Source organism: Heliangelus exortis, chromosome 3, assembly GCF_036169615.1.
Source record: "Heliangelus exortis chromosome 3, bHelExo1.hap1, whole genome shotgun sequence".
Lineage (NCBI taxonomy): Eukaryota > Metazoa > Chordata > Aves > Apodiformes > Trochilidae > Heliangelus > Heliangelus exortis.
The window spans coordinates 32,119,343-32,147,192 of NC_092424.1; the positions used below are offsets into that span (position 1 = coordinate 32,119,343).

Sequence of the window (27,850 nt, forward strand, 5' to 3'; positions counted from 1 at the left end):
CCTGTGAAATTCTAGCAGAGACAAATTTAAGTTCTATTAAGTTCTATTTTATTTATGTTCGGGTTTTGGGTTTTTTGTTGTTGTTGTTTTGTTTTGTTTGCTTTTTGTTTGCTTTTTGTTTTGTTTTGTTTTTCCTCTTGGCCAGTCCAAACCAACCTCAACACTGCCATCTGGGTTCGACCTTGAATACTAATTAGACAGACAGTTGTGGAGCCTGCTCTTCTGAAATGCTGACAGACAACAATTTCCAGTAAGTTATCTTGATACAGAAATCATGCTGTATCACAGCCACCAGCGTGCTCCCTCTGCCAAACCTGACCTGTGCTGGGGGCCACAAGAGCTGAAAAGGTGCTGTTTGTGGCCCAGTCTGGATCAGAAAGGATGGAGTGTTGTGGATAGGTTAGCTGCAGCCCTTCCTAAAGCTGGGACGATGCTGCAGTGAGTGGATGCTCCTACTACTACGATGTTTCGCCTCTAGGGCTGTTGTGGTCATCTCCCCTCCACAGGACATGCTCATCCAAGCCTTGTAATCCGTCAGGAAGCATTTTGCACCAACTTTGGTGTGGTGGAAATTACCAGTGTGCCGAGAAGAAGCAGGACCGAGCCGCTGAGAGGAAAGGGGTTTCTGTACGAAATGGCAGGACTCCTCCGTGCCCTTGAGCTGGGTATATGGGGACGAGCGGCCGTTCAGCATCACGTTTTCCGGCAGGCACCGCCCTTTGCCTTGATGGCCGTACCTAAGGAAGGCACACAAAGGCCATAAGAAGGGTGGCTGGGGTGTGGATGTCCCTCCGCGGTGGTGGTTTGTTTTGTGGTTTTTTTATTTTTAAAATTTTCTTAGTTAACAATGGAAACTTTTTTTTTAGTGTTTCCGTCCAGCCGAGCAGCGCCGCCAAAAAAAAAAAAAAAAAAAAAAAAAAAAAAAAAAAAAAAAAAAGTAAGTTGTTCCGCCGAGTTCAACCCCAGATAGGCTCACAACTTCCTTCCTGCTCTTCTACCCCCTCCCTCCGCTCTCCTTCTCCTCCTCGCCTCGCCTCTCCTCTCCTCTCCCTCTCCTCCTCCTACCACTCCGCCTTTCCAGCCTCACCAGGAGCTGGCGTCGGGGCCGCCGCGCAGACCTGGGCTCAGTGCGGAGCCACCCGCGCAGCCTCCGCCGCCGCCGAAGCCCGGAGGGGGAGAGCTCGGCACGACCCGCGCGGGGCAAGGGCAGCCTTTTTCGATCCGCGGAGATAGCGGGGCTGTCCGCCGCGCACAGCGCCCGCAGAGATGGTTTCTGATGAGCCCCGCAGTCGCCGGCGCGACACGGCCTTGCCAGGCTGCGCGCACTGAGGGTGAGCGTCCGTCTGTCCTGCTTCCAGGTAAGCGGAGGGGATGGGGGTCGCGGGTCCTCCCTCCGCCGGGTTTAACCCCAAACAGCCCGGCGGGGGGCCGCGGTGGTCCGGTACGCGCTGCCAGCCGGGCCCTGGGGAGAGAAGAGGCGAAGTGGGGGCGGGCAGATCTGTCCTACGCCCCAAATCTGGCTAAGCACCTTGAGCCGGTACTCACTTTCACTACCTAGCCAGAGTACTGGGAGCGTTGCGGTACAGGGGAGTCCTGCAGGACTCGTTGCCCACACCACGAGGGTTCTGCTGAGCCTCACCTGGAGGGATGGGGTGCCTTTTGGGCACCCTGTAATTGAGGACTGCACTTAGACCTGTGAGCATTTACCTCACAGGGATAGCAGTGACGGCATTGCAAACAAGTGCTTCCAAAGAAGAACTTTTTTTTTTTTTTTTTTTTTAATCAGCCGGGTTGGGGGTTGGAAAGGACCTCTGAGATCATCAAGACCAATCCTTGATCCACTTCCACCGTGGTTACTAGACCATGCCACTGAGTACCACATCCAGTCTCTTCTTCAAAGCCTCCAGGGACAGAGAATCCACCACCTCCCTGGGCAGCCCATTCCAATGCCTGATTATCCTCTCTGTAAAGAATTTCTTCCTAATGTCTAACCTAAACCTCCCTGGCAGAACTTAAGTCCATGCCCTCTTGTCTTACTGATAGCTGCCTGGGAGAAGAGACCGACCTCCCCCTGGCTACACCCTCCTTTCAGGTAGCTGTAGAGAGATGAGGTCTCCTCTGAGCCTCCTCTTCTCCAGACTAAACAACCCCAGCCCCCTCAGCCTTTCCTCATAGGACTTGTTCTCAAGTCCGTTCACCAGCCTCGTTGCTTTTCTCTGAACCTGCTCCAGCACCTCAATATCTTTCCTGAACTGGACACAGTACTCAAGGTGTGGCCTCACCAGCACTGAGTTCAGGGGAAGAATCACTTCCCTGGACCTGTTCCTGATACAGGCCAGGATGCCATTGGCCTTCTTGGCCACCTGGGCACACTGCTGGCTCATGTTCAGCTTCCCCAAACTCCCAGGTCACTTTTTGCCCGGCTACTCTCCAGCCACTCTGTGTACTCATAGCCAGAGTCAGCACACATGTGCATAAACAAGGGTGAACACTCATATAGGCAGCATGTTTGTATAGATCTCATGGGCTCCTGTGCCTCAGCATGCGATGGGGATTGTAACTCCAGTGGCACAGAGGAAACAGACATGAAGGCACACTGAAGTACAGCACAGAGACACTCGCAGAAGCAGTCTTTCTCACATGGGTACATGCTCACACACACTGCAGGACAAACCACACGTGTCTGTACATGGGATCTGGACAGTGAATTGGAGGCAGTTGTAGCGATTGATGCCCCAGGAGGCAGAGGTGCATAGGGGAGGTGCATTTAGACAGGGCTTGCATGAAGATGAGTAAACTTACATTGTTGCACATGGCAATTTTAGCAAGTAGTGGAGACCTGATCTCATACCATACAAAACAATGCAATCAAAGAGCCTTCACCTGTATCATTGAACAGAAATCCGTGCTTGAGGCTTGGTCTTGGTCTTGGTCTTAGGGGACAAAAAGCCTGAAGGGTGGCAAATTTGAGCTTTTTTTCCTTCTTCAGAGAATGTCAGCTTTAGGGACAAAAACTTGAAAGCTGACAGCTTTTAGCTCAGACCAATGAGCTGTAGGTCTCTTAATTTGTTTGCTGGAACAGCTGATGACTATGTGTCTTTTTGGACACCCTTGCTGCACCCGCATCAACCAGCAACCTGGAGAGGGAAAGCAGGAAAGAGGAGAAGCAGCCCCAAACCTCATTTCCTCTTAGGTCAGACCCTTCTGACAACCAGGCTGGCCATGTCCCCAGGAGTAGCACACTGGGGATGTATGCATGTGTGTGCAGGGACTGGGGGAGGCACTCAGGAAAGGAAGAGCTTAGAGGATGCACAGAGATACTCTCACCACTTGTCACCTTCTCTCTCTCCCCAGCCCTTCTGTTTTATGGAGCTGTGTGCTGGGACCAGCCCATCTCCCCTGCTGCCTCCTGGCGATGCTGCTGGTCCAGGCAAAGAGAGGTCCTTGCCAGCCTTGTGGAGCCTGAGGGCTGAGGGTGCAGCGGCAGTGGCCCCCCTGTGCACCCTGGCTGACTACTATGGCCGTGTACTGCTATGCGCTCAATAGCTTGGTGATGATGAATACCAACAGTGAGGTGACAAGTAGCAGGAGCGAGACGCCGCCTTCTCCCACACAAGTGCTGCCCAGAGGCCCAGAAACACCCACCAGCTGCCACCCGCTCCCCATCTTCAGCCCAGCCCCTGTACCACCCCACTCCCCGTGCTGTGGCCCCACCTTCCTCTTTCCACCACTCGAGGAGCCCCCACAGCAGCTGGGCAGCCCTGGGGGGCAGCAGGGCAGCTGGGGTGAAGAGGGGCAGCCAGGACCCCCAGCAGCACGGCAACTTCAGCAGGAGCTGCACAATGTCCAGGTGAACCAGAAAGTGGGTCTCTTTGACGCATGCATCCAGGCACACAGCTCTGCCGCCCAGCTGCCACAAAGCCCCCAGTCATCCCAGCTCTGGCTTACCAGCCCCACTGTGCCAGTGGCAGCACTTCGAACTGGAGCCCGACCACGAGCCTACAGGGAGAGTGAGGTGCCCAGTGTTGGTGGGGTGCAAGTCCTGCCAAGCACTGCAGAGACCCCAGGGAGGCCTGTGGTGGTGGTCCCTGCAGTGGGGCTGGTGGAGGGTAGCAGCTCCCTGGAGCCATCAGGGCCTGCACCACAGCGAGGCAAGGTGGTAGTCACCCCCACAGGACTTGAAGGCCAGTGCCCAACTGTTGGTGGGAGCATCCCCGCTGTCATCATCACGGACCTGGGTGGCCCGGAGGAGGAGGTGGGTGCTGTGCCCCCCAGCAGCCTGCCTGTCCGGAAGCTGTCATCGTCCTCAGCCTCTTCCACTGGCTTCTCTTCATCCTGGGAGGAGTCTGAGGAGGACATCTCCAGTGATCCTGAGCGCACGCTGGACCAGACACCAGCCTTCCTACAGACCCTGGACCATCAGAAGCCCCGAGTGGTAAGTCTTGCACCAACCCTGGGGAGGTGGGGTGAGGGCTGGCAGCATCTTTGCTGTAAGGCACAGCTGCAGCGAGAGGGCAGAGGTCTGTCACAGCAGCCTTCTGCTGATACGTGATTATGAGCCTCAGCATTCCCTCAGCACAGCTTCCCTGTGTGCTGGAGCTTTCCAACGATTTACATGAGCCCAGGGGAGAATCTATTCCCTCCTTGGAGTAAAAACTATGTGGGCCAGCTATCTGTTAAAATTTATACTGGTGCACATCACCATAGTGTCCGTGTGCCTTTCACATGGGAGCCAAAATCTCTAGAATTTCTTGTAATTCCCTTTTTGAATAAAACTTTTTTCTTGTGAGTTATCTTATATTTAGGATAGGCATATTTTTATTAGTTATTTATGTTAAGTTCATTTGTTTCTGGAGTTTATTGTGTGTCTGGTTGGGAGGCTTCAGGCCAGAGAAAACATCAGTGCTGTACTACCCTTAGAGCAGGAAGGTTTCCCTGGAGAGGAGGGCTTTTAGGTGCTCTCCAAAAGCAGACACTTACGTGATTTCTTGCATCACTTGGGGAATTTTTTCTATGTCTGAATACTCCACACAGTGTGCTTTGCAGTGTGCTTTGTCACACCATTTATACAGAGGGCCATGAACCACTTTACCCCAGTGCAGGGTGGCCATTGCAAACAAGGTTCTCTGAACAGCATGTGGGCTCTCCTGTCCTCTGGCTGTAAGACATGACATTGGTTTGAGTTCACCACTGCAGCATCATACTGACAAACCCTGAGAAATAAAGGGCAACCCAATGGCTCCTTAATTTTAAAAAGTTTGATAAAGACCCATCAACTTTCAGTGATGTGGTTCACTGTGTTTAACTTTCTGTAGACACGTGATACTGAAACTCTTGCTGAGCTTAATGACTTGAGGAAGACCTGTGCTGGGAAACATCTACGTTAAGCTGTCAAACTCATGAAGAAATTACAGACTGTGGTTTGCAAAATACTCAGCAGTCTGAAGTAAATATCTTAGCTTTTCTAGTTGTTCTGTCCTCTTCCAAGAATTCAGGTTCAGTTCTGCTCTGGATGGAGAAGCAGTTGAGTAAAAGCACAGTTAATGAAGTTAGAAGACTTTGGCTCATAGTGTTTGCAGACAGTTTTGTATTTTGGGGCTCAACTGATACGGGGGCTGCTATGATCCTTCTGCTGATTAAATTCTGTTGGTTTTGTGTGTGAGCTATAGTAATCTCTGCTCTATTCTCCATAACTACTGATTGTCCCATGTCCCACTGATTTGCTGCTGAAAATAGTTTGCTGATGGGCAAAAGCATGCCTGATGCTCTTGTGAAAAGCTTCCTGAAGCTTCAGGCTGACCCTGGGCAGGCTCTCATGTCCTCCTGCAAGCTCAGCCAGGCTGGTGTCTAGGCAGTAAACAGGCAAGGCTTGTTTATATTGCTGAAATGGCTGGATCAGAACAAGCTCAGATCAGGTCTAAGATTAGAGTAACTCTGCTGGGCTCAGTGGGACTACTTCAAGCTAAACAAGATGAAGATCTGGTCCAAAATGTACCAGGCAGCCTGAGGACGTGCAGCTGATTTTGTGTGTCAGTGCTGGAGTCATCTCAGCAGGAGCAGTGGGCTAATTAATGATACTTTTATCTGAGCTCCATAGGTCCCACACAGGGATGATCACTGACTTTGGCTGGTTATAGTCAACTTCTCAGCAGGATCATGCGCAAATGCCGAGTAATTCAAAGCTGATTCACATAAATAACACTCAACTTTGTGTACCAGTTGGCAATGTCTTTTAAATCCATGACAGCAGAAGGCAGCTACTGAAGCAGTCTCAAGTTGCATACTCATTTGTTTTCATGAACTCACAGTTTCCTGTTAGCAGTGTGAACGGTCTGGAAGTGAGTTGTATAATGAGGGAGGGTGGATGAGAAGCTTTCTCCACAACTTGTGCTTTTCCATCAAAATAAATCCTGTGAGACCTTGGTTGACAGAAACCAGTATCATGCCTCTATGTTCAGTAAATGCTGGGCAGGCAGAGAGCCCTGCCTATTTGCATCTGGTGCTGCTGGTGGAGGAGAGACCTGTTGTATCTGGACAAGAGGTAAAAATAAGCAACAGGGAAGACATTTGTGCTCCATGTATGGTCTGCATCACGCACCTCTCATATCATGTTTAAAAATTTGATAAACAGCAGGCTTGCTTCTGCCCTTCCTTTCTGGAGGCTGTCTGGCTTTGCAAATCTGTTAGGGACATCTGTCCGTTGTTGTTCCTCATGATGTACCCAGAAAATGGTCGGATCCCTTTGGCTGGCACAGACTTGTCTTCCATTTGTACTTCAGGTAGGAAATGTAATTTGCAGGGCTGCAAACTAACCAGCAAGAAAATAACGTTGCCTAACAAAAGGCATGGAGGGGAATGTGGCCACTTTTTTGGACACTGTGACCTCTAGCAGCTTAGTGGCTGATGCAGACTCTGCCTTTGTTTATTGAAACAGTTTACTCAACATGTTGGCTCTCCTTGGAGTATGAGTGGTGCCCCGTGGGCTGTGCAGTACTGGGATATGTTGACCCTACCCTTATTATAGCAGATTTCTGAAGTGTAGTGACAGTAAGAGCAATTGTACGTTCTGCAAGTCCACTTTACAGTCTGAATAAACCTCCGTGTAAGGACTTCTGCAGCTGTGACTTTCACTGGGCTGTGGGCTGCTGCTGGAACACTTGTTTATTCGTGCTTGCAAAGTTTTAAAGAAACTTGAGCAATTGCAATCCTTGGGCTGTGTTGGAAGAACTGCCTGTCTGGGCAGCACGTTGGGATGGGGACAGTGCTGTATGACAAAGCTGCAAGGCAGTGATGCGGGGAGTTTGAAGAAGGAGGGGTACCTTTTTACACACACTTCATAGGCCAGGGGCATGCAGTTGCTGTTGGAAGGCGCCTGTCTCTAACATGTCTCATGCTGCAGGAGAATTTCTTCTCTCTTGGCTGATCATACAGGCTGGGTGTGTGAAGGAGTGAGAATCACAGAATCATTGAGGCTGGAAAGAACCAAGAAGGTGCTACCTGTCCCTAATGGCACAGGTAGCCTGAGATGGCGGCTTGGCTACTAAAAGGGATTTCACAACCAAAATAAGCCTCATTCTGGCTGTGACTCATGTTGACTTCAATGGGAACATAGGAGTCTTTGAGTTCTGCTGTTCCTGGGGAATCCTGTTTACTCTTCTCAAGGAAAAGCTGGTGGACCAAGGTGTACTCAAAAGAAGGAGGCTTGGTCCCAGTCTTGATAGGTGGCTATTTCCCTTAAGTAAAAGATACTCCAGTTCTGGTCATTACAGTGAGTTGTTGTCATTGATGGAAATCCAAGAGATTGTCAGTTCTTTGAAACTAGAGACAAAGTAGCAGATGAGTGGGGGTAAAGGCAGAAATTGTGCAAGTGTGTACTATAGAAAAGTGACAGGCAGGGGAAAAAAACCACTCTCCTGGAAAAACAGTTCAAGACTGCAGTGTTCCTCTTCTGGCTGTCTTTATGTATTTTTACTCTTTCCTCCCAACTTGTTTGTCTTAGAAGCTCCAAAGCTTATGAGCTTGTGAGTGATACCACCAATTTAGTATCAATATAATGTTTAGCATAGCAGGGGCCTGGCCTGCTTACTTGTTCTGATGAGTGAATGTAATTCTAGTAATGCATGTCACTGCCCAGGGAAGGTACTTAGCACACTGGGTAAGCTGCCAAGGGATGAAGCCTCCTGCAGCCCTGCTGTGGGAAGATTAGAAGGGGGAGGAGGAGGTGGATGTCTCTGTTTTTCCACTCTCAGAGCACCATGCTCAGCAGAGCTGACAATGTATTTTATCTGCTGGGATAAGATCAGGACCCCTGGTTTCCGTGCTCTTCATGGATGGAGGTTGTAGCCTATGGGGAGTTCAGAAAGCACCGCTCTCTATTTGGTAGCTTATTGTCTACCTATTCATGTGGCCTTCTTGAGTAACAAGCAGTTTTTTTATGGACTCCCAGCCACGGAGGCTTAGTGGAGATGCTGTAATAACCCAATGGGAGAGAAGTGATGCTAGTTCAAGCCCTTTTTCATCAACATTTTTAAGCTCATTGGGAAGGGTTTCTTCTTTGTTCATATTCTCCATGACTGAGTGTAGAAACTAAATGGCACATAGCAGATCCTTTTCACAGAGGGACTTACTTGCTAGTACAGCTGTTGTCTCTTACATATTTTGTTACATAATTGCACACTGAAAACACTCATAAAAAAGTGAAAAACACAAATTCCTCAGGTGCAGGAAGAACAAATGTTAGGTCCCCTGTTTTCAGGGCTTGCAGCTCTGGACACAGGCAGGTTACCAATGGGAATCACAAATATCAGGAGCTTGGCTAATTGGACCCTTCAGGTGTTAAACTGAATGTCCATAGCATGAAGTTCCCAGAACAGTGGAAACTTTACAGTTTTGTCTTTACCTCTTTTAGAGCTTTGTAATGACAAAACCCAATCAAGCTGTAGTTAGCATGTCTCATGTTTTTGATGTTATTTCCATAATGCATTAGGACAGATTTGCATGTGAAGAAAATATTAGTGCAGTATTGAGCTCTTGCATGCCATGCAATGACTGAAAGCCAGCGCTGAGTTAATTTTTTCTTTACATGCCAATCTGAGCTAATTGACTAGAGAAATAATGGTATCTATGTATGATGTTAAATGTCACTTCAGGTAAGATGAGTCTCTGTAATTGTTAAAGATTATTTTGTTTATACCAGTACGTTAATTTGTGTGGTAAATTTGACCTGATTTCTTCCAAGGAAGCCCAACCAAACTTTCAAAGTAAGATACGTTAACACTTAGCAGACAAGAAAAGCTATATATTTACATTTTCAAATCACTGAGTAACTTTGCAGCCTAATTTCTATTCTCAAATGTGGCCTTTTGGGGACTGTGGGCTTCTACACTGGCTGGATCAATTGAAATGACCTTTTTATGAAGTTCATCTTGCTCAGCCTTGTTGGATGTCTCCTCCTAAGGGTACCTTTTTTTTGAGTTGGCTCTGTTGGGATGTTGAAGACTAGCTCAGGAATGTGCTTAGGACTCTGTTTCTAAAGTACTTATGAATATATTCTGTAAAATATATTGGAATTTCGTTTGTCTTTACACTCTTAAATAAAGCCAGGTCATTTAGCATGCAAAAGGGATGCAGGTAGTTCAGGAAACTGCTCCAGTGTGAGGTCTGCCAGCTTCAAAAACAGTGCCTCTGATATGGGTTTAAAATCAGCAAAATGTGTGAATTTTCTGTAACAGGGATGATCACCCAGCAATGTCTTTTAGCTTAGGTCGGCGTGGAAGCTCAACAGATGCTCAGGGTCTCCACCTGCAAGTTTCAGTCTTGGTGCATGTGCCACGAATGCTATCGAAATTGGTGGAAGCTTTTGGAAAATACAGATTGCAGTTTCTTCTTTCCCAGCCATGGTGGGAGTTCACCACCACAGAGCTGCTGTCACAGCTGCCTGCCCAGGGAGGTCCTCACTGCCACAGTCAGCCACATGTTGCATGGACTGAGTGCCAGTGTTTTTGGACCCTAGTTTCTCATATAGGCAATGCTGGAGTCTGAAGCTGCTGTAGGCTTTTAAGACCCACATTAGTCTTTTGCGTCTTATGATGCTTATTTTAATACTATCATACATTTCGGCTATAAGAAGAATTTTTACAGTAAAGGACATTATTTTCATTGATATGCAGAAAAAAAGACAGCCTAGTAGAAGAAATTTAATTCTTCCTCTCAGATCTGAGATGTATTGCAAGCCAAAACACAAGGACTGCTTTTGGAAGCAGAACGATAGTGTGGAACAGCAAGTGCTTAGCACTTAAAACTGTAAGTGGTACAGTGTGTTATCTGATCAGGGCTGCATAACAGGAACTGCATTAGCTGTCAGCACTGTTGCAGTTTTGGGTAATAGTAAATAAAGCATTCTTCATCTCCCTGAAGGACATATATGGGCTCTGGAGTGATATACTGGAAGACATTTTAATGATACTAATTCAAAGGACAGAATCAGATTGTCTGTTCACTGTTTCCTTCACACATTTGGTTTGCAGAGGTCAGCACCTGCAGCTGCCATGGTGCGGACCTTGCTGAATTGATCTTAATTTTGCCCTTGGCTTCTAGGCTCTTATCCTTGACTTTAAATCTTGTACTTGGGGGTTTGGAAAATAGAGCTCTTGGACTGTGTGAAGCAGAGGGAGGTCTAAGTCTGCAGATTTCACTGTCACAAAGCTCCCTTCAGCCTGAATGCTGTTGGCTTTACCTGCGTGAAGACCAATATATAAACACCAGGAATAACCACACAATGTCTTGGTAGGATGGCTATGCCAGAGAGATGGCCCAGCCTTCTCTCCTACATCAGTGTTAGCAGAAGGGGGCATCATAAGTGTGGCACCTAGTGGAAGTCTGCAGAGGACTAAATGATGGCAGCACCTACCTCCAGCAACTCCTCCTCCCCCTTTGCTTCCTGTCCCTTTGCCTTTGCTTGGGCAATTCATCTGCAGCAAGATAGAATCGAAGAACCCTCTTCCTTTGCTAAACAGTTTGCTCCTTTTGCTAGGGTTATATAAAATGCTGATAAAAGAGGTATCTCTGTTGAATCCAGAAGGAGCATGTTGCAGTTTTGGTCCTTGAAAATTTTTCATTGTTTGCCTTGCCTCCTCTGCCATGTATCCAGGTACTTCTCATGGTAAATCCTATTTAAGCTGAACTAACAAACCAGAGGAATGTTCCCCACAGGGGTTTGGCCTCTTATGGGTAGAGCACTTTAGGGCATTTGGGAACTTGAGCTTTATAAGCAGAAAGGTAGGCAGGGTGGCTTTTTGGAAAGTGCATTTTAGGGCTGGGTGTTTTTTTCTCATTCTTTGCTAAACAATCCCTGCTCAGGAAAAAGACATGAGTGGAACCTGGCCTCCAGCTCAATGCTGAGTCTTGTTCATTGCACCTATACTTTGAGAAGGCATTCTGGGGAGCCGTAGTAACAGCAGAAGCTGTTCCCATTGAGTTAAGTGCGTTCAAAACATTTTTGTTATGGGTTATGGGTGGTTGAGGGAGCCTGTACGTACCTTCAAAAGAGGGAAGATTAGGGTGCTGAGGAAAGGCCACTGCAAGCAAGATACAGAGCATCCGAGGGAGAATTAGCAGCATGTCCAAGTGTAATATGGTTGCTGCTATGGGTAGTAGTTAATGAACACTCTGCAGGGACCATTCAAGCCTGCATCTGTAGGAAGGGTAAAAAAGTCAGCTTTGCTTTTTGTCAGACTACAAATCAGAGTCCAATCTGCAATCTCTCTTGGTAAGTTTTATGTGGGTGGGTTTTGTTAACTTACAGGCAAAGTTATTACACCCCTAGGCTACACATTGAAAGTTTCTCCAGTTTTAGCTACGTTTGTTTTTAGCTTCTCTATAGCAATTGATGATGTAAGTCTAAAATGTATAACTCTGCAGGATCTCCTGTGACGTATTTCTTCCACAGCTGTAGCCGAACAGGGACAGTGTAATCCAATGACATGTTGTAATGCATAATGTTTTCTTTGCTGACTTTTTTTATCTGGAATGTACATATCCAGAGCAATAAATTTAAACAATAATATCGACAAATCCTGAGCCGTGATTGTACTTGAAAATGTGTGGTTTGTTTTTTTTTTCCTCCTACCTTCTCTGGTCTGGCTAAAAGTGTGTTTGTAGGAAACTGAATAGGACAGATAAAAGATTATGAGAAAAACAATAATGTCAAGTGGAAAATCCAACAGCAGACTGGCAAGGAACTCAAATAACAATGGTAAAGTGGCCCTAACTGAAGACTACAGACCTACTTTAAAAGGTTGAACTTGGCATATAATTAGAGATTAGGTTGAATCAGTGTCCACAGCTTCAAACATTTATTTGAATTTGGAAATGAAGCCCAGTTCCATTTTTTTAAATCCATGCCTTCACAGAATCATCTTAGATACAGGTAAAGCAGTTCAGCTTCAGCTTGTGCATCGTGCTGCCTTTGGTACCTACACAAAATGACCATGAAAGACCCCAGGGTGTATTTCCACCTCTGGGTTCTGTTGCAGATGGTTACATGGGATGACAGTGTGTGTTGCCAAGGTGCCTGTTGTGGCAGCACAGGGAGAAGGAGAGCTCGGCTGGCATCACGCTGGCCTCTGAGTCCCACTGTGTCATCCTGCTCTTGCTGGGGACTTGTGCACACCTGCACCCCCATGCAGTTGCCCCACTCCTGCTGCTCAGGGCTGTCTTGGGCTGTCATCAATAGATGCACCTTGAAAGCAAGGTATGGGGTCTCAGAAGTAGGAGGCACTCGAAAATGCAATTGCTGAGCAGGAATATCTTACTGTGATGAAGATCAGGGTGTCCAGAAAGAAAAAAAAGGAAAGAGATTTTATAACTGTGTTTCAACTTGACCCATCTGAATTACTATTGTATTTTAAGAGAATATGTTAAACCTGTTGTTTGAAATAACCATGATAAGTGTGCTCTCCTAGCTCCATTGTTTTAATATTCTCCTAGGAATCTGTATATAAAATGTTCCTAATTCAGTTAATCTCTCTCTGCTTGACAGATCTTAATTTCCCTTCCGTACTTTTAGCAGAGAAGGAACTAACCTTGATATTTTCATAAGAGAGCAGAGTTGCCTCGTCAGATGTCACATCCCCACCTTCACACAAAAAGTGCATGTCACAGTTTTTGAGCAAGATGTACCACCACTGAAAAAAAAAAAATCTGCACAAAGCTCCTACATTGAAGACAAACTTTTGGAGAAGCAGGTCTGAACTGTACCAGACGCTGTGTCAGAGGAGGGAACAACTCATGCCATCTGGCTCTCATGGAAGCCCCCTTGCAGAGCAGGTTAAAACAAGTGGTCTGAAGGCAGGGCTGTAGGTCCTCCACCACTAGCAGTGCCCCATCTGTGTCTCATCTTGGGGAGAAAGGATTTGGCCTCTCTCCTCAGGTCTCTGTTTTGTCATGTAACTTTCTTGCTAGAATGTTTTTTTTTTTTGTGACAAGAAAAGCAGTGTGGGAGTCCAGGTGGCTGCAAGTGACAGTAATGTTGACCAGGTGCTGGGCAGGTAATGAGAGGGAAATCCAGAGGTAGCATGATGCCACCTTGTCTGTTCTTGTCTGTCCTTGTAGTATAGAGCCCAAACTGCCTTTACATTTGGTCTTTGAGCTTTTGATCAGCTTAAAAGCAATTCCACATCCCAGGTTTGTTCTTGTGGACGGGAGCCTTTCCCAGAAAGGAGAAAGCTCAGAGGAGCTTGTTTAATATAGGCTGATCTCATGCTTGAGCATATGCAGGAGTTGACCTTTCAGCAGTGAAATAAGAAATGATGGGAATAGAACAAATCACAGCCTTGGAAGAAAAGCCGAGTAGCTTAGACTCGTGCCTCAAAAGAAGGAGTCAAGGTGGGAAGGCAACAGATTTGAAAAGCAGTCTTTCATCTGTGGGTTTGGTGTACCTTTGCAGTGCAAGCCTGCAGAGAATAGGCTGTGGAGACGTGAAATTGGGATGTGAGGTGATGAGCTCTGGAGGTGAATTTTAGTGGGCTGGGTAGGTTGGAAAGACTCTATTAGCAATGTTACCCTGAAAAAGTCTACAAGACTTGAAAATAAGTTGAATGTGAGGACTGAGAGAAAGACAAGCAAGGTTTTTCCACTTTCTAAATGTTTCAGGGTAGGAGCAAAACACTCACAAATGAGAGTGGTAACATTTACACTCACATTGCAAAGGCATAAATTGTTCTACAGATTTCCAGGCTGTGAAGAATCAGGCTTCTATATTTCATTGCAAGCCTTGAAACTGTCATGTTTCTATTGAAATCAAAGCCAAAATCTTCATAAACTGGATAGGAGGCAGTTCTGAGTACCCATGATACACCCCCTTAACCTTCAGGGGCCTGGTGTTGAATATAAGGTTTTTCCAAGAGAACCAAAACTCAAAGCACTCCCCTAAAATCCAGAAGTCACAGCCTGATGACAGACTCCCTCTGCCTGGTGGCTGCTGTCAGAGTCTGACTCTATTTTTGGTTTCAGGAGAGGGCAGCTCATAATTTTTTAAGGCAGCCATGGTGGAAGGTTGGGCTGCTCTGTGCCACACTATCACTACCCAGAGAGAGGGGTTTGCCCTCCTGGCCTGCTGTTCCTCTGGACCATCTGTGCTGTCCCCCTAAGACAGCCAGACCTCCAACTCCATCCAGAAAAACCCTGGCAGGGCAGAAGATTGTAGGAGGTGGTTGGAAGCACAGATTTTCCTCAGCATCCTTGGAGCTAAACTGAAAAAGTGTGGCCTGGATGATTGGGTAGTGAGATGGATCAGGAGCTGGTTGAAGGATAGAAGCCAGAGACTTGTAGTCAATGGGATGGAGTCCAGTTGGAAGTCTGTTTCTAGTGGAGTCCCTCCAGGGTCAGCACTGGGACCAGTACTATTCAGTATATTTACTGATGACCTGGATGAGGGAATAGAGTGTAATATCTGCAAGTTTGCTGATGACACGAAACTGGGTGGAGTGGCTGACACCCCAGAAGGCTGTGCAGCCATTCAGAGGGACCTGGACAGACTGGAGAGTTGGGCAGGGAGAAATTTAATGTATTACAAGGCCAAGTGTAAAGTCTTGCATCTGGGAAAAAACAACCCTGGGTACCACTATAGGTTGGGGACCGAGCTGTTGGAGAGCAGCATAAGTGAGAGGGACCTGGGGGTCCTGGTGGATGAAAGGTTGACCAAGAGCCAACAATGTGTCCTTGTGGCCAAGAAGGCCAATGGCATCCTGGGCTGCATTATAAGGGGGGTGGCAGTAGGTCCAGAGAGGTTCTCTTCCCCCTGGAGGAGGGCACATCTGGAATATTGTGTCCAGTTCTGGGCCCTTCAGTTCCAGAAGGACCAGGAACTTATTGAAAGAGTCCAGCACAGAGAGACCAAGATGGTTAAGGGAGTGGAACATCTCCCTTGTGAGGAAAGGCTGAGGGAGCTGGGTCTCTTCAGCTTGGAGAAGAGGAGAATGAGGGGTGACCTCGTTAACATTTATAAATATGTAAGGGGTGAGTGCCGGGAGGATGGAGTAAAGCTTTTCTCAGGGGTGACTAACAACAGGACAAGGGGCAATGGAGCATAGGCAGTTCCATATAAATATTAGGAATAACTTTTTCACTGTGGGGGTGACAGGGCACTGGAACAGGCTGCCCAGGGATGTTATGGAGTCTCCTTCCCTGGAGATATTCAAAGCCCTGGACTTTCTGTGTGACCTGCTATAGGTGACCCTGATTTGGCAAGGGGGGTTGTACTAGATGATCTTTTGAGGTCCCTTCCGACCCCTAACTTTATATGATTCTGTGATTTTTGGCAGAGAGCAAATTTTCCAGCAAATGTCAGGGGGGAGATGGAGTCAAAATGATTCACTAATTCAGATAGATTTTACAAATAGTTCTAAACTAGAAAAAACACAGAGGTGGGGAAAAGAGGGAAGGATGTTAAAAATAGCGAGGCATGTCATTCTGACACTTTCAGAATGAACTGTGATATTTTGGGAATGGTTTGTTTACATTTTGCAAGCATTTGAAATGTAAATTCGATTCAAAATGGCATTTTTCACTTACAACTTGACCTCATTGATAAAATACATTGAAAGAAGAAAAGAGAAATGTTTTTTTAGAACTTATATAACCCAAAAAACACCTTTTACTGTGGCTCCAGAGGAGACGTTTCATAGTTCTGCTTCCACAGCCCCCTCATTTCAGCTGTTTTCAGCCTGACCTGCACATCTCCTTTCCCCCAGTTTTTTTGCTTGAGATGTGATGTAAAAAATCTGGGCTCCATCCAGCTCCCATGCTGGCCAACCTTCAAGTCTAATGCCACAGAGCAAGTACTTTAGTTTAATCTGAGGTCAACCACACTTTGCTGTGATTCAATCTGAAACCTGTGGTATCAAGTAAGAACTGTAGTTTTTTGATAGCTGGAAGCTTCTCTGGAAGGTACAATGTTGAACCTAATTTAGAAAAACAACCCAAACTCCTGAGGCCCTGAAATCAAATATAGAAATCTTCAGAGAAGCTGAAGAGTTTGCAGACAGCTGAGTGGCAGACTTTCACTCCCTTGATACTTACACTGGGCTCATTGAACTGATTCATTAGAGGGAAACCAGCAAACAGCTGGTAATCACTTTGCTGTAGCCAAAGCTTGCCACAGTTTCCTTGAACAGAGGGAAAGGAATGTGGTGACTATACAATGATCCACCATCCAGTTTACTGTCCCCTGCTGTCTTTTATGCCTTGTTGGGGCATGTTGTGCCATTTCCACAGGTGAGGTCCAACCCTTGGCATCTGTAAGCAAAGCCTCCTTTACTGAAATTTACTTTGGCCGTGTTCTGAGCTCCTTCCTTCTGTGCCTTGTGAGGCTTCAGGCACAAAAGAGGGAGGAAAAAGATGATGTGGTGTGGGACAGGAAAACTTTCAGCAGCAGCCCCTTTTGTGCAGGGGCTGTAGAAAAGACCTTTTCCGTTTGTGGGAGGATTCTCAAGTTTACTTGGAATAGGAAAGTTTGTAAGCATTTTCTGGCCTGTTGTAATTCTAGTATTCCTGAAGTGTAGATCTGATGTTGTGGACAGGATACAGATATTTTTATCATCAAGGCATGGAGATGCTAGGAACTGACAGGGGTCTGCAGAGAAGGGTGCTTTGAACCCTGCTGGCCCTGGCAGTGATGGCAGCTGTGTTGGCTCTGGCCAAAACATTAAGGATTGCCTTAAAAACCACCCCATTTTTTTTTTTTTTTAAAGTGTTGGTTTTGTCCAACTGTTTTCTTAATTTATATACCTTTAACTTGCACTCAGGATAAGGATAATTTTTCATTCTTCTGTGCAAGCCAGAAGGATAGAGATGTGCTTTTTTACTTAAAAAAAACACAAAAAGCAAAAAACAAACAAACAAAAACAAAAAACCAAACCAAACCAAACAAAAAAAAAAAAAACCAAAAAAAAAAAAAAAAGGGAGCTCAGAGTCTCAGGCACCTGCCTCCAAGAGCTGAGGGCTGTGAGAACAAGGCAGGGCAAACGCACTAACGAAATAGCTGCTTCTCTCAGTCAAGAAAATGGGCTGAGTGGAAAGAAAGGGTAGACCATGTAAGCCAATTTATCTTTCCTGTAAAAAACAGAGAACACAAGCTCTCCCTCCCTGCCCTAGCTGAAACAAAAAGCCCATACACAACTAGAGCAAAAGCTGCCTTCCTGTTTGTATGTGTGTTGTGTGGCCTTGGATAGCAGGTGGCATTCAACTCTCAGGAGAAGTCTGGAGGTAGGGCCACAGAGAGAGATGTAAGCAGTCACTGAAGAATGAGGAACATGAAGTGGCTCACGCTGCTTCCCTGTGCTTTTTTTAAAATATAAACCACAATTTCATTGCTTAATTTGGAATTAAATAACTTTTTCCACATACAAAGGTGATTGAGAGAGCTTTGACCCAAGAAGCTGTCCAGGAGATGGGAAAACAGCTCTGTGTTAAAGTGGGGAGGCAGTACAGAGCCTGCTGGCCAGCACTTTAGTAAGATTTTACAGTAAGATTTTAGCACAAATTTTGACTTTGCAACTAAACAATTTCATTTGGACAATGATCTACGGAAGTTTGTGCATGTCTTTTGTCAAGGAATCTTAAGACTCTATCAGTGCTGGGAAGATAGCTAGCATGGCTGTTGAAGTGTCCTAAACTACCTTGTCATTGCTGCAGAGGTGCTGTGTGAAGTGATGCCAAGAGTTTTTTAGCAGCTCTAAGGTTGTTTGGATTTTGGTTTACTCACATTGAATACTCTTCAGTTTGCCTATTGAATTAAGATGGCTGCAGCGTTCACTTTTCTCCTTTCCAGGTGATCCGTATTTGTCTTTGCTCCCCCAAGGAGAAGGAGGCAAAGATATTCTTCCTTTTAGTGTGTCCTTAGGACTATTAGATGTTGAAAGTGAATATTCCCAAAATACTAGCATGCACGTACTTCTATCCAGTGCTCCACCTATAAGGTTAACTTCAGTGAAATCACATCTACTGGACAGTTTTAAAGGATGGTCTTCTGGAGAGTAGCTTCCTTTGGAAAACTAGCTAAAACCATTGCTGGCTTAAAAAATAGAATAAGAATATTTCCAGGATATAAAATTAAGGGAGGAAAGTAGCTTTACTGGGTACTGCCAGAAAATAAGTTTGCGTAACAGCAACATTTTCCGTATACTGTGCAATTAAGCTACTTGGGTGGGAATTAAATTGCAAGTCAGTTTAGAGAGCATGGCCAACTAATATATCACGCCTTATAACACACATACTGAATGTTATTACTTGGTGTCAGTCTATATTGTCTGGAGTGAGGATTTGAAAAACAAGCTTTGGCCCTAGAACCACTAACAATGTGATGGCACTTAATGTCTCTAAATCAGCACAGCTAGTGCTCCAAAGATAAAATACTTCAGAAAATACCTGCTAATTCCTTTAAACCCCTAAGACATTAATTTTCATGTTGGGTAACAAAAAGCCACAGGCTTCACCATTAATCTTGAAAATACCCTTCAGATTTTGGAAAAGCAAGGGAGACTTCAAGTGTAGGTTCAGTGGCTGATTTTGCAGTGGCAGTTCCAGCTGATCTCACAGGGAAGTGTTTATTTGCTGCTGTCTGCCAGTCCCTTCCTGTCTTTTGTCTTTTTTTGCTACTGCAGTAACCAGGGCCAGCAAACAGTGCTTTCTGACTCCTTGAACTATGCATCCCTCTCATTGTTACACAGAAGCATTGATGCTCTAGAGCATCGCTTCATCTGAGTTTCAAGACTGGAATGAGATCAAGCCAAATCAACTCTGTCATAGCTCTTTTGAGTCTGGTGGGCTTGCATGAGGGATAAATCTGATCCAGGGTAAAAATAACACAAAACACAGATGGGCTGGGTTAGTGCATTGTTTATATAAATGACTAGCCCATGGAGAGCTGCCCACATTGCAAAATCCCCTTCCCAGCTGGCTTCATTGAGGATTCTTTAGAAAACACAGCACAGGCAGACCAGCAGCGAAATGTGGCACAAAGAGTCAATTTCCCCTCTCTTCCTACAGCAGGTCTCTGGTACTCAGAGCTGAGGACCATCTTGGCAGTGATGTGTGAGCACAGCTCACCAACTGTGCTGAATTGGCATCTTGGGGATCAGAAGAGGTCATATGGCTGTGCCGATGGGAGTAAAGTTATAAATAAATTTTTTGGAACAAAAATAGGAACCATCCGCTATTTCTGATGACCTCAAAATAAAGTTAGAATTTGTTGGTTTTTTTTAAAAATCTGCTTCTTAGCAGGGCTTCTGAGACCTCCAGCAGAACAGGAAGTAGGCTGAGGAGCTATTTGAGTAATTGGAGTTGTCTGATCAATGGAAAAAAGTAGTTTGAGTGTATTTGTGAAAGTGTAGCCAACAATTTTGAAATTGCTGCAGTTTCTCTTCCTAAATCAGGGCTGTTGTTTGTACCAAGGGGACTTATGTCTACCACTGGTGTGTCTGTAGGCAAACAGTGCATTTCTTTCTGATGAAGTACATGATGTGCACCTGGGGATGAAGCTGAAATCTTTCTTTTAGTGTCCTTGGATCAGATTCCAGATGAGTTATTCCTTCAGTGTGATCAGGATCCTATGTAATTTTGAAATGCCTACCATGCCATTTAGAAGGAAAATAAACTTGGCTTTTACTGGGAGTTGGGCATGGGAAAGTCAGGGTAGGTGAAGAGGGAGAGGATAAGAGATGCCATTTTGTTGTCAAGGAGGAAGATGCACAGCCCTTAATTTTAGAATTGAGGCTGGTCCTATGTTTTAGTGACACTTGCAGCTTCTTTCATGTTTTGCAAGCTCATGTGAGAGTTGAATGCATGGATTGAAAATATCTCCAGCACATATACTTCAAAGAAAGTCTAGCTTTTAAAAAAGCATGTGAAGTGCCTCTAAGAATCTGCCTGCTTTTTTCCTGTTCTCTTTTTTTTCCCTTTTTCTCTCTCCTTCCTTCAGTCCCACATTTTGCCTCCTTTCTCTCTCATCATGTCACCATTTTGGGTATTTTTGCATTAGTTGTTCTCATGCAGGCATACAAAGGATTTTTGATCCCATCACCAGCTGGAACTAGAATATGGACTTTTTTCTGACCATTGTTTTTCACTGGGATTTTGTCAAGTTTAGATGCAGACACTCACCAGCTTTTTCCTAACTGTCTTTTCAGCTGTCCTCTGCTCACAACATTAATGTGTTCAGTAGGGCAAAGTGGAGGCAATGCCATGAGTGTGGGTCAAGCAAGGGGCTGCAGGGATGTGGGATGGGCTGGATGTGGGGACATAGCAGTGCAACGTGAGAGAGCAGGGACAGGAAGGGAGTAAAGGGGAAAGGCAGGTGGAAAAGGGAAATGACCGCAGAGGCCAGGAAGACTAAACAGAATGCAAGGGAAGCTGTGAAGCCATCTGGGAATCTGCTTTAGCCACATGTAAATAACAGGCATCTTTGTGGCTTCCCCGTCTGTGCAAGGCAAAGCAGAGCAGCACCTGGAGGAGGCCTGGCAGAGCCAGGATGGCAGTGCATAGCTGTGTGGGGTGAGACTGATAGGTGCAGGGCTGAGACAACACATGGGGGGGACATGGGGACTAGCCCCACACCATCTCCTCCTCCCATGGAGACAGCCCTGTACAGGTGTGGGGGCATGGTGGCAATGGCAAGGATGGGGGCGATGGGATGTGAGTTGGTGCCTGGAGATGGGGTGCAGCAGGAGTTGTGACACTGGGAGGATGGGAGCGGAGGCTGATAGAGACACTGCCGTGCCAGTTTGTGGGTGACAGCAGAGACAGAGTGGGAAGTGGTGTGGGATGGAAGTGGAATGGGAAGCTGGGGAGAAACTGAGTGCAAAAACTGATCAGAGGAAAAAAAGGAAAGTGAAGGGGTAAATCATGTGAAAAGTTGCAGGTCGCAGAAAAATGCATCATGGAAGGCTGACATGGAAAGGCTGGAGAAAGTAAGGAGAGCTCGAATAAGATTTTAAAAGCACATAATGATGCCTGAGCCTGGATTCGTGGCAAATAGCTAGATTTGAGCTACCCTCCATTTGCAAAGAGAAACATCCTTGCAGAGCATAGCATATGTGATCTGCCTGCACAGCCTGCGAGAAGCTGTGGCTGAGCAGTGCCATGACTACAAAAGGAGTTATTTACCATACATGCAGTCATCTGCACTGAATATGTCTCATAAAAGGTGAGATGAATTGCCATCCCAAGGACAAAATGCTACAGTAAATAAATATGAACAATCTTGTCCTATCTAGCAGGATGCATTCGTGACTCCTTTACGCATGTGCGTGCTGGAGGTGTGTGCCCAGGTGCAGGGCTTGTGCACATCAGGTGCACATGTGAACACTGGCACATACTTGGCTAGAATGTTTGTAACTCACATTTTCTGTGCAAAAGTACCCTGTCCCTTGAACCCTGAAAAACTGGGCCATGGTGCTGGAGTCGACTGTAGTTCCTTCAGGTCTGCAGTATGTATGGTAAATTGTTCCTAGGAGTCCCAGGGAAGAGTAGGCAGATGTCTGCTGCAGTTTCAGAGAGGGCTGCTGCTGAGCCTATCACTTTCCACTTTGCTACAGAAGGGGCTGCAGGGTTTACCCATACCCTCACCCAGTTTTAACTCAGCTCTACAGGGTGTCTTCACCAGCACGGGACTCCTGGCTGCCTGTGCCAGAGGCATGTGGGTTCTTTGCTTTAACTCCTGGCAGGAGACATCAGCATGACAGGGCACAAAAGTGTCCAGTCCCCAGTGGTGCTGCTTGCCCTGTACCACCTCGCTTGCTGTGCTGAAGGAGAGACGGTTTCTCTCCCCCAGTGACAGAACTTGTTACATCTCTGGATACCCTTGGCATGTGCCAAGAGAAACCCAGATGCACACAGTTATTTCATGGGATCCCTCACACATGGTGGAGACTGGCATGGATCATCTGAGCAGGGCACAGAGGTGGAGCTCATCTGCATTGGAGGTGTTCTCTGGCCACCTCCATCCAGCTCCTTGAAGCCCTGCTGTCCTTTCCAGCCACAGTCCTTGATCTTGTACTCCAAAATTAAGTGTGCAAGTCACTTGCCTCATCTTTAAAACTCTGTGCAATTAACAAGTACAGGCATGTCCTTGGCTGAAAATGCCCCCAAAGGATGAGTGGCAAGAGGATGCATGCAATCTGAGTGCATCAACTGGGGGTCAGTTATTTATAGGAAAAGCTGTAAATGTGTCTCTCTGCACCAAGAAAGGCAGCTTACTCATGGATGTTGTGAGTCCTTGGTGCTACCTGAGCTTGTTTAACTGTCCACAGTTTGGAAGAGAACGGAATTTGAATCGAGTCAGGGTGACACTTGGCAAACACCTTCGGTGCTTGGGTTGGATTGGCCATAATTGTCCTTTACTACAGGCTGAACATTCTCATTCTGTGCATTGCCTCTGCCTGCAAAAGCACTTAGAAGAGCTTGGATCCCCAAGTCCTGTATTCTCAATATTTATGCCCCCTGGATGATTTTCAGGGAAGCTCTTAATCTTCCAAGTCAAGAAAAGATATGTATTTGTCAGAATTAGCAAGGTTCTGAGGGGATTAGTAGAAACCCAATAGACCAGTTTCTGGTTACTGTAAGAGTTTCTAGATTATTTGGTTTAGTAGCCTGTGTGAAACATTACTTTGTGCGTTCCTACGGCAGGCTTCAGGCTGAAAGTGGAAAGGTCCTAGTAAAAAAGACTGAGGTCAGGAGATAGATGAAGTTTATATATGGGATTATTTAGACTGCAAACTAGCGGGCTTCAAGTGGTATGTTTAAGATAACTGTGAAAACTTTTTCATTCCTTCCTCTCTTCTTAGTCTATTCAGTAATAATGCAGTTTGCTTGACGAAACTGCAAGGCTATGCACATAAACTTGAAGAAATTACTTGTCAGCTCTGCACAGAGCCATTCTGGGGAACTCCCTGCTGCAGGAGTCTTTGAGGCTGCACCAAGGGCAGAAGGGTCTGGAGGAGTGCTCAAGCCACCCACTCCCACCTTTCCAGGCTGAGGCATGCAGTCACTTGTGGGATTTCAGCAGTGGCAGTATGCTGATCATGTGGAAGGAACCGAACAGGATTTCTGCACTGTGTGGATGGTATTGCATAGTAGCCTCCATGGCTGGTGGGCTGGGGTTGTCTTCACACTGAGGCTCCTCTTCATGCTTTGGAGATGGGGAGAGGGCTGCAGAGGCACCATGTGGCCTATGGCAAAGCTTTCTGCAGTGATGGGCAGCTCTAGCTCAAATGAGAAGGCAGCTCCTCTTGCTGTTTTATCTTCCTGTGAAACAGGGACATGGTTGAGAGCAAGCACACTGAATAGCTTTTGCTCCAATCTGGGCCATTTAGGCTGTACCACTGTCATGGCTGAAACTCTGAATAAGCCCAGCATTTGCCCAGTTCCATATTAAATATAGCACCCGAGAAAGTGAAAGATGTAGGTTTTGTAACTCATTAGACCTAACATCACAAATGAAGAGCCCCTGGTACATCACATAGACCAGCAGTAGCCCCATGCAGTTCCAGGCACCACGGGGGCAGTTCCAGGCACCATTTTTTTTTTTTTTCCCCAAAGTTGGTGTGAGCTGTGAAAAGCTTGCAGTGGTTCTAGGTGGCTGCTCCCAGTAGGGTGCTATCAATAGTGTGACTGAGCATCCTGCACTGGTAAGACTGGGAAGCAAAATATTCTCCTGGTGTGAAGTGCCTGAGCTGCATTAGCTTCAGCTCAGCTCTTACATTTACAGTGGCTGAGGATTTGGCTGCCATCTCAAGAGGTTACACAACACGCAGCTTCAGCAATGTTGGAAAGCCCCACCCTTTTCCTGCAGTTCTAGTTGAGGCAGTTGCTGCTTGTGATGCTTTATTGTAACAGAAAATTAAGAGAAACATGGAAAAAGAGTGTAATAGGATATTTGTTTTAAGGTATGCAGCTGGGCTTTCTGTCTAGGGAGATTGAGAAGGTACACTTTCTCCATTAGATGTTTTTAGATTATATTTGTTTAAGCAAGGAGGAGTAGACGTTGTAATTATTAAATATAATCTTAATTGTGATTGTATCTAAGCAAGAATTTAATTGGAAGAGATCATGTGTGTGCTGTTCGAATATTGCCTCACTCCTGGATGGCATAGTCAAATAAGAATAGTTTTGTATGCATAGAGCAGCTGACTAACTGGTAGGCTCATGTTTTGGCTGGGCTGATATTCACACACCCTCCTGCCCCGGGTGCGTTTTCAGGTTCCAGAGACTGTCATTGAATGGTTCACCTTCCAAAGAGTGATCTGGCTGACAATGTGAGGCTGAGTGGTGGGTCATAAGGATGAATGAGAAGATTACCCTGTGTGGATAATCACTTAGGAGCCATGCATGGTACCTTCTCAGGATGAGAGATTTCAAGACCCCTGTCAGAAGTGGTGCTGTGTGATAGGCCTTTGGAAGTTCATGTTGGCTCTCTGTCTATATGCTCCTCTTAGATGTGTTTGAATCTTTTAATCCATCTATTTGTGCTCTTGAGCTTCTGTAGTTGCTTCAGTTACATCATACACTGCTATGACAAAGCCTTTAAAGTTGTGTTTAGGACCATAGGGCTCCCAGTGTTCTGCATACTGCATGGGCATTGCTCAGAGTCTGAGCAGCACTGATCCTGGGCCCTCAGGTGGTTTGTGTATGGCTACATGTCACCCTCTCAGCACAGAGACTTCCATCCTGCTCTGTGTCAGAAGAAAGTGATGTATTGGCATCGGAACTGGGAGCTGATGGGCTGGAGATAACAGGTGGTAAAGCCAGCTTGCAGCCCCAGGGTATGAATGAACATGTGTTTTTATTTAGCAGGGGAAGGCTTTACTGGGACAGTGCTGTGGGCTTCCTGAGACCTGTGTGCTCACTTTTGTCCTTTACCATTTTTCTCTTTGATTTGGGTAGTCTCTTCAGCCCTGGTGGATTCTGCTATATGTTGTGTGCCATTGGGCTGCCCAGTGCTGTGGGAAAGGGTGTGGCTCCCCACTCTCTGCTTCTCCTCTGCTGGAGTTCGGTCAGTCAGTCATCTTTTGCTTGCAGCAAAATGTGTTCCTCCTAGGTGGGCTCTCTTACCCTGCTGGCTGACAGTCCTAGTGTTTTCAGTCAGTGCCAGGATTTCCACAGAAGTTCCCCTCTCCTTCTGCACTTGGATTTTCTCCTCCAACTGGTGGGATTGTCTCTTTTCGGCATCCCATCAGACTGGGAGCTATGCCAACTTCCAGCCAGGCTACACTGCCCACACACAGCCTGTGCAGGACAATAAAGGTTGTCTCTGATGCCTGTTTGCTGCTGGAATAAGCAGCTCCAGTCTCTACTCTGCAGAGAAGCAGCATTCTTTCAGTCAAGGGTCTATAAAGCTTATGACAATGCTTTGTATGGCTGGCAATAATCTATAATTTGGCTACTAGTGCTTGGATCACTTCCCAGAGTAATTGTTGAAGGAGCAGACAGGTGAAGCTCGACATAAAAGCAGATGTTACAGGGCTGCCTGACTGCAGAGATGTTACCTGAACTTGTGCTGAGGGAAGTCCTTATCCTTTCATGCAAAAAAAGAGAAGCAGTGTAAGTCTCTTCTGATGACAGCTTGCCAAGGTGAGCAGGTTAGCACCAATAAAAACGTCTCACTCTGCAACCCTCACACTGGGTATACAGGTTTCCTCTTCAAATTGGCATTTCTCTTGCAGACCCTTTCAGCTGCCTTTAGGTGCAGTAATGTGCAGGTGCAAGAGTCCTTGCAAGGTTAACTGTAAATGACTTGATGGGGAGCAGGAACATGAGCACACACAGGTACATGCACTCAAAACCCAGGAAGACCACCTTCTGTTACAGAAGATGAGTGGAGTTTCTTAGCATGGTGTTGCTCTCGCAACACAGATGCTCAGTGTGCTGCAGCCACTGGGTGTGGCAGGAATAGCTCCCCAACATGTATGGCACACATGTGCCACAGCACACATGCACACACGGGCAGCACATCTGCAAATACAGCAGCAACTGTCATTGACAGTGCTTGGACCTTCAGAGGCAAAAATGTGAGTTTTTTTGGATGAAGAGCATGATTTGGGAAGGGGATTACATGTCCTTTGTTCTGTGGTGCAGGTTGTGGATGGGCACAGGAGCTCTTGCATCTGAGTGACAAGAAGTGACATCCTCCTGTCAGCTTCTGCTCTGTGGTGTGAGTGCTTCCACCCACACACTGACAGTGCCTGTATAATACTTACACCATATGGACCCAGTTTCAAAAGTTTTTTCAGTTTTCCCTCCATCCTTAGTGGAAAGTAAAGCTCTCAACTGAAATATAAGCAAAGTTTTTGCCACAAAAGCACTTTAAGAATAAACAACAGAACCCAAAAACCATCAGGATTTGGTCCAATACAAAGGTTGCTTTTGCTTTTAGTTTCACAGAAATGACAAACATCCTTAGTTGCTCTCATAGTTGAGTTTAGAATAGAAACTAACTGTTTGTGATGTTGGGGGAACTGAGAAAGAGCTGGTGAATCTTTAAACTCTCAGCACCTCTGTTGTTCTCACTAACAAAACCCAACACAAAAAGCCTTCTCATTAGGATGAGTAGTCATGGACCAGCCTTGCAGAGGCATGGATGGCATTCATTAAAACCCCCAGACCTAATAAAATGTGTCCTGCATCAACACTTGATTTCACACTGGTACCCATTTCTACTTAATGTCTGTCCCACTGTGGCCTGGGGAAGGCTGAGGGCACAGAGATGCTCCATTGAAGGGACCCATTTGGGGAAGCTCAGGCTGGGACCTATGGTACCTCCATTTTTAGGTGCCATCCCACACCACGAGCACCTGCCCTCAGGTTTCTCTGTTACCAAAGAGGAGTCTCTTTCTAGGCTTTCTGAATGTTTTGTTCCCAAAGTTGGGATTACAACTTGATGAGGTTTTATTTTCAGGCTGGTAGTAGTCATGTGTCTACAAATGTGCTGTAGCACTAAAGCCTGGAATGAGAACAGAGGTATCTCAGTGCCAACAGGTCTGCATCTCCATAGCCCTCTCCCTTTGCTTGCTTCCCATTCCTAAGGCAGCTTCGGAGTTGTGGCAGCCTGGCTGTGATTCTTAAGCCCCTGTGCCCACCCATGTGTGCATCAGACACAGCCCTGTGGCTGGCTGGGCATGGGACTGGTCAGGTGCAGGGGTCCCACAGCAGCTGCACTGGAGATGGGGCACTGCTAAGAAAGCCATAGCATGAAGATGATTTAGACCAGCTTTACATCCTGTATTGTCACCAGAAGGGACAGGCCCACTCTCCCAGCACCCATCCAGGATGCTAAAGAGAAGGAGACTGCCCCAGGGTC

The 27,850-nt window shown here is 46.3% G+C and overlaps 1 protein-coding gene across 3 annotated transcripts in view; it reads left to right on the top strand.

The window, feature by feature from the left end:
• Nucleotides 1-939: 939 nt before the first annotated feature.
• LOC139794390 (inositol-trisphosphate 3-kinase B-like) overlaps nucleotides 940-27,850 on the top strand; it is a 66,527-nt gene continuing 39,616 nt past the window's right edge. Inside the window, exons 1-2 of one of the 3 annotated variants that reach the window (XM_071739895.1) lie at nucleotides 940-1,358; nucleotides 3,355-4,435. In XM_071739895.1, coding sequence (XP_071595996.1) covers nucleotides 3,518-4,435 — 918 coding nt within the window. In that variant the 5' untranslated portion in view covers nucleotides 940-1,358; nucleotides 3,355-3,517. The remainder of the gene's footprint in view (nucleotides 1,359-3,354; nucleotides 4,436-27,850) is intronic. The other 2 variants (XM_071739893.1, XM_071739894.1) reach the window with 2 other exon arrangements.